The 6,602-nt window shown below is 49.2% G+C and overlaps 2 protein-coding genes across 16 annotated transcripts in view; one reads left to right on the forward strand and one right to left on the reverse strand.

Moving 5' to 3' along the window:
- Nucleotides 1-6,602, reverse strand: part of LOC121657853 (heterogeneous nuclear ribonucleoprotein H-like) — a 16,047-nt gene that overhangs the window by 8,990 nt on the left and 455 nt on the right. For 3 of the 14 annotated variants that reach the window (XM_042014008.1, XM_042014007.1, XM_042014004.1), the window contains exons 1-2: nt 6,216-6,509; nt 201-260 (exon numbers count right to left, since the gene is read on the reverse strand). In XM_042014008.1, coding sequence (XP_041869942.1) covers nt 201-260; nt 6,216-6,264 — 109 coding nt within the window. In that variant the 5' untranslated portion in view covers nt 6,265-6,509. Of the gene's footprint in view, nt 1-200; nt 261-6,215; nt 6,511-6,602 lie in introns of those variants that run through there. The other 11 variants (XM_042014006.1, XM_042014016.1, XM_042014015.1 and 8 more) reach the window with 8 other exon arrangements.
- On the forward strand, nt 275-5,864 carry LOC121657854 (deoxycytidine kinase 2). Of its 2 annotated transcripts, XM_042014020.1 has the most exons (7): nt 276-1,161; nt 1,789-1,904; nt 2,311-2,504; nt 2,722-2,869; nt 3,108-3,223; nt 4,564-4,663; nt 5,336-5,864. In XM_042014020.1, exons 1-7 carry the CDS (start codon nt 1,062-1,064, stop codon nt 5,372-5,374), a joined length of 813 nt encoding a protein of 270 aa, XP_041869954.1. In that variant the 5' UTR covers nt 276-1,061; the 3' UTR covers nt 5,375-5,864. The 2 variants fall into 2 exon arrangements, with proteins under 2 accessions (XP_041869953.1, XP_041869954.1); XM_042014019.1 differs by having other exon boundaries at nt 275-1,161; nt 4,564-5,864.

Here is a 6,602-nt window from a genome sequence, read left to right on the forward strand (position 1 = left end):
GCCCGCGCGCCGCCTGTGCGCACGCGCCGCCCGCCCGCCGCGCCGAACAAAGCCCCGGCCCCGCGCGCCCTGGGCGCCGCTCGCCGCACTGCGCATGCTCCGCGCTCTGCCGCCCCCGCCCCGACCCGTCCCGGCTCCCGCGTGGCGCGGACAGCGGAGCGCTCTGGCTGCACACACCGTGTGTGGGAACTAGCACTTACCAGCTTCAAAGGCTGACGCTACCCCACGTGAAACAATCTGCTCGCTTCGGTCACTGAAGCCTGGTGTGTTTGGAGGAGATGGGGAAAGAAGAGACAATGGGTCACAATTATCATAAAATAAAGGAAAAGTTAATTCCCTCCCATTTCCTCCAAACACACCAGACCTAGCTAGATTTCACCCTGAATCTCAGTATTACCGAGGAGGAAAGAGGAAACTGGAATAACTCATCATCTAAGAATCCTCCATCCCCTTTCCCCTTGAATAAGCAGCTCATGTTTCAACTTGTCTACGCGGGTGATAGAGGGCCCATGCCTAGAGTTACGCAGGCTCCTGGAGCCCCTGACACGGATATTTGGAGCCCAGAAGCTGCTCTGAGCAGTCTCTGCATGAACACCATTCACCCACGAGTGTTTCTTCTCCAGTTAGTACCAAAACAGACTGAGAGCCTACACTGCGCCACATCTCTCACGTAACTGACGTGTTCCGGACTACTAACTCCCCCACCCCCACAGCTGGAGGCTTCCTGACAATTTTTTTTTTTTAACTGCATGCTCAAGTTTACGTAAGTAAATCAAACAACATGGCGAACTTGTTTACAGTAATGCAAATTAAATCAGTGAGTGGAACCTTGCTACAGCCACTTCCTGCACAAAGCTCTCTTCTCCATTTCACTTGCCGAACGCCCATTTTAAAACACCGCCGCGGTAGGAACTGGGCAGGAGCGGCAGGGGAGGGGGCAGCGCCTCCGCCTCTTCCCGGGGAGGACTGGCGGGAAGCGGCCATCCCGCCCACCGGCTGGCGGGACGCTTAAAGCGCGCTGGAGCATCTGGGAACTCCTTAAGTTCCTGCTCGGCACCGCCATGTCCACCCCGGCCAAGAGGCACTGCCAGAGCCCAGCCGGCTCCCTCGAATCCAGCTTCCAGAAGCGCCTCAGGAAGGTTTCCATCGAGGGGAACATCGGTGAGCTGGGCGGCGCGGGGAAGCTCAGAGCGGTAGGGAAGTCGGAGGAAGGATGGGAGGGCGCCAGGCCGGGAGCACCCCAAGGGGCTGGGATGCTGGGGGAGATAGAGAGGGAGAGGCGGCTGTGGCGCTCGTCAAGCCGGCTGTGCGGGCAGCGGGATGCTCTGCAGGGAGAGCCGCACCAGGACCCAAACCCGGAGCACGGCTGGGGCGGATGGGGAGCCCGGCGGGAAGAGTGCCCATCTATCACACCGAGGCGCAGGGCGGACTGGGGAGCACAAACTCCCGGTGCCCCCTGGCCCGTCCCGGGCTGCAACGCCCGTTAGCGCGCGCCCGCCCGCGCCAAGTCCCAGCGCCTGCGCGGCCGCTCCCCCGCTCTCCCCCCAAGCTCCGCCCGCCGCGGCAGCTCCTAAAATGTCGGCTGCGGCGCGGCCGCCCTTATCGCCCGGCCGGCCGGGCGCGGCCCCTCTGGCGCGGCAGATTAGCGCTGTTTGCTCCACGGCGCACCCGGCCGACCCCGCGCCCCAAGAGCCGCTAACAACCCTCACAACTGCCCCCCCACGTCCATCGGTAGCCCCAGAGCAATCAACCCCCACCCCTCTCTGAACTGCTGTAAATCTTCCGCAGCTGCGGGGAAGTCAACGTTTGTCAGGCTGCTGGAGAAACACAGCGATGAGTGGGAGGTCATCCCCGAGCCCATCGCTAAGTGGTGCAACATCCAGACAGCTGAGGATGAGTATGAGGTAGGTGCACAGGACTTGGGTCGGAAGAAACTGCAGGGAGTTACACAGCCAGGGAGCTATGCCAAAATCCAGCTATACTTAGTCTGCAGCAGCCAGAGTCATCCCCGCTATCATACCACAGTTGGTCAGACACTCAAATTGTAAAGGCAAGATACTACTGAATGTATATTCCAAATCACATCACCTACTCCACAGGAATCACACTAAAATCTGGAACTCAAACAAGTTACTCAAAGAAGCTGTTATGAAAACCACCATCACCTCAAGAAAAAAAGTTCCTAAGGTCCTATGCCTAAGCATTTTCTTAGTGATAAAAAATAAAGGCCATGAATTCTTACATAATACCAGAATTCAGGATTGAGAAAAGCAGTACGTTCATATCAACGTTTTTTCTCTTGTCTTCTAGGAACTTTCAACATCTCAGAAGAGTGGAGGAAACTTACTTCAAATGCTGTATGACAAACCCACAAGATGGGCTTACACATTTCAGACTTATGCTTGCTTGAGCCGAGTAAAAGCACAATTAAAACCTGTCTCAGCCAAGCTACACGAAGCAGAACATCCAGTGCAGTTTTTCGAGAGATCTGTGTACAGTGACAGGTAATAACTCTCACAGCACAGTAAGAACTCACATTAACAGCTTCCAGGTCTTTAAAAAGATGGAGCTGAGGAAACACTTGATATTTAAACTAATACCTGCAAGGGAGCAGGCTTGACTAAAGCATTTTTTTCAGTATCATCATTCTGTTCTAATGACAAGTGTTTTGGTAGTTCACTTTTGTCATTCCTGGCATAAGACTGATGTGTTTCATTGCAGATACGTATTTGCTTCTAACCTGTTCGAGTCTGGAAACATTAATGAAACAGAGTGGTCTATTTATCAGGACTGGCACACATGGCTTTTGAATCAGTTTCAATCAGATATAGAACTGGATGGCATGATCTATCTCAGAACCACACCTCAGGTATGCTCACTAAAAATTAAGGTTTTTTTAGTTCCAACTTCATTTTCCAGAGGCTTAAGACGGTGTAAAAAAGTTATTCTAGATTTAACTCGTTTATGCTCAGTCAAGCATCTAAAATTAATGCTCACTAATATCTAGCATTAGTCCTTCCAAGTTAAGGACCATGTGATCCATTTAGCTGATGACCTACAACACATGATTAATGACCAGGTTTATACTCCTCTTTTTTTTGTTTCAGAAATGCATGGAAAGGCTACAGATGAGGGGAAGACATGAGGAGCAAGGAATTGAGCTTGAGTATTTGGAAAACCTCCACTATAAACATGAAACCTGGCTTCATGAACGGACTATGAGGTAGGAACCCATTTTCTGTAGCAAGTTTCAACTTGCAGGCAAGGCTCTTTCCTACCTTAAACCTTAGTTTTATCAACTTTAGCATTTAGTCTAGCTTCACTCAGGCAGCTGGATAGACTTACACCCACTTCAGGCTTCAAGACACAGAACTTCATCTAATTTAAAACCTTTGTTAAGCATTAGCTTCAATTAGGAAGCTTTATAGTTGTAACTCCAGCAAGGATATGGATTCTCCTAATTGGAAGGACACAGGAGTAGGACACTTAAAATGGTGTTCAGGGGCCAATCACATGCATTTCTCACCACACAATTTGTGTTGCAATGTAAGGGGCACACAAGACCCCAACTACCTTTAAACTAGCAGGACTGTATTTCACCGAAGTTTAAATATTAATCCTAACTTCAATTTAAACTATAATCATAAAGGCTTTTGGCAGACCTGTTACACACAAGAAACCTAATCAGCAACTGAGTGATCTCTGCACACCTTTCCTCAACTTCCTTATTGATTCTTACTGGCTTTCCCATCTAAGGAATCTCTAAACATGAAAGCAGACTCTACATTTTCCCCTAGAGGAGCTCAAAATAGTCTACTGAATGGGAAGCACTACAATTCCAGGAGAAGTACATTATCAGTTTGATCTACTTGCTGAAGTTTCACACAGAATGACCCAAATGCTTAGGAGACAGTGCATACTGTGGAATTTTGGGAATGTTTACGTTGTGTCCTCATCCCAAACTTGTAAGCGAGCACTTCCTGTGTTTGTAGTAGAACACTGAAGTCTGCAAGCACAAGTTAGAATGTTGTTCAGCACACGTACTGCATTTTAGAAATGCCTTCCACTCTCAGAAGAAAGACTATAACTACTGCTTCCCATCTATTCCTAAACTGAAGCCAAAATGGTCTTGCTTATGTCCAAGACATTTTAAATACCAGTCTTACAACCTGTTAAAGAGGTCATTCCCATGATAGGAAGCTTTAAAAATGCACCTTGGTAAGTGGATTAGGTGAGGGAGACACAGATCAAGGGAGATTTTTAAAAAAATACTCCATCTTACAAAATCAGTTCCTGGTAATTGATTCTGTGACCAGAATGAGAGAAAGGAACTAAAGGTAAAAACTATCTTTCCCCCCACTTGTACATAAAAGAGAGATACTAAGAGTCCAGATTTGTGAAATATAAGAAGAGCAATTAAGGGCAAACTTGACATGGACTTTATATTTACATTATGGGCATCAGCTTCAACAACTCGGGTGTACGTGGTAATCAAGAGCAGAGGTCTTGTATACACAGTATTTTATGTAGTTTTTACTCAAACTATGTTCTTCCATTTAACAGAGTTGATTTTGAGAACATTAAGAAGATTCCTATTCTAGTTTTGGATGTTAATGAAGAGTTTAAGAACAATAAAATTAAACAGGAGTACCTAATTGATAAAGTAAGTATCAAACGTTGGGGGATTTGTATCTGCTTTTCTTCTGCAGTTATCATGCATGCAGTGATACCTCCAGAGGTGGGAGGGAGAGTAAACAACCATTTAAGGAAACAAGGTGGTAATACAGAGGTCACTTCAGTCAAAACGATGTTTACCAGTTCCAAGGAAAGGCAAGACTTAGGAAGTAAATGTCAAAAGAAATTCTTATGGAGTTGTTTGGCCAGTCCATGGGAAAAAAAACACCTCCTCCTAATACCTAAATGCATGAGGAAGTGCTCTCCTAGCAAACCCTATAAACCATTTTCTTCATTTTGCTCTGGGTCATCAATTTGAGATTACTGAAGAATGACTCCTTTAAGCCAAGCCTAATTCCCTCAATTAAACAGCTCTAAATAAACTGGGAAGGGGAGCACAATGATCAGTTGTAAAGGTATTTGTCATTACATCCTCATGGAAACCAGCAATTAATAGCTTCATTTTGAACAGACAATGAGGCATGCCATCTTCTACCTTGACCCTCTGAAAGCCCACATGGATTTCAGGTCATGAATTAAATATAAGAGCAAAACATCACTGGAAAACTATAGTAACAAACCATTTTTTCCTGAAAAAAGGGAAAAGCCTGGTACTTTAGCTTTTAGTGCACCAAATAATACAAATGCTTTTTTCTGATAGGTCAAGTCTTTCCTGACTTCTTTAGAAGATGAAAATTAATTTGAATAACAAGTTACTGAAGTTCACCCAACACTCTGTGTGTTCAAAAATTTGAAAAACAAATGTATTACCTGTATAGCTTATTTTAAAGTAAGCCTGAAATGTTAATATATGGTTTGGTGTTTGATTTTTTTTCCCCTTTGTATGATCTGTGTGGGTTTTGATAGAATTTTTTGTACAGCTAAAAAGAACAAATATGGGGTGCTTTGATAATGTTTTTTTTCTGTATATTCTCTGCTTTTTAATAAAGATTTAAAAGTCATATTGCCTCACGAGTGGCTCTCCCCGCGGGGGAGCTCAGCGGTTGTCAGAGGCCGACACCCAGTAAACAGATAGCAGGCGCTAAACAGGGTTGTTTTGCAATAACTGGCACGGGTTCACCATTTTAAGACGAAACTGTTATGGCGTCCAGAAACCTTTACTTTCAACTTCTGCTTTACTGAGTGGCCGTTTCCACCGGATTTACGTTAGTTAAGGCTGGACGTTAGACCTGTAATAAACTGTAATTTACGCTTATCTCGTTTGCGATCTCACCCCCACCCCCCCCCAGCCCGGGGAGGGACCCGCGGGCGCGGCAGCGGCGGAGGCGGGACAGCGACCCCGGAGAGCCCCCGCGGCCCCGCCCGGCACGACGCACGCGGCGGGGGGGGTTGAGCGGCGCACGCGGCCGGGCCCGTCCCCGCCGCCCCCCCTCCCCTCCCCCGCGCCATCGTGAGGCCTTCGCGGGGCCTCCGCGTCACCGGGCCCGGGCAGGCGGCACCGCGACGGTCAGATCGCTACCCCCCTCCCCCCCAGGTTCCCTCCCGCCACCCCCTCCCCGCCCGCCGTCGCTGGGTCTTACCCAAGCCGGGGATCTCGCCCTCGGTCTCCTCGGTGTGACAAGGGTCCATCTTGGCCGCGCCTTCCCCGCAGGGGCCGCAAGAAGAACAAAGCTGGGCGGGGGCGCTCGGGCGCTGCGCGAACAGAAACAAAAGCTCAACGGCGGCCGAAGGGACGCTCAGGGAACGTGGATCGGAGATCCGCGGGGGGTTTCTCAGCACTCCCGCGGGGATGGGCCGCGATACAGCCGCCGGTGCTCCCGGTACCACCCGCTCGCTCCGGCTGCGCAGCGCCTGTTCCGCGCCTATAAATGGCCGCCGGCCGCGCAGGGCTGCGCGCTGACGTCACGCGCCGCCCGCCCCCGCCAGCCAATGGCCGCGTGACAAATTGAACGCGGCCAGTCACGTCC

The sequence above is a fragment of the Corvus kubaryi genome, unplaced genomic scaffold, assembly GCF_017639235.1.
Source record: "Corvus kubaryi isolate FWS band 111438036 unplaced genomic scaffold, C.kubaryi_AGA036_p1.0 split1-37374, whole genome shotgun sequence".
Lineage (NCBI taxonomy): Eukaryota > Metazoa > Chordata > Aves > Passeriformes > Corvidae > Corvus > Corvus kubaryi.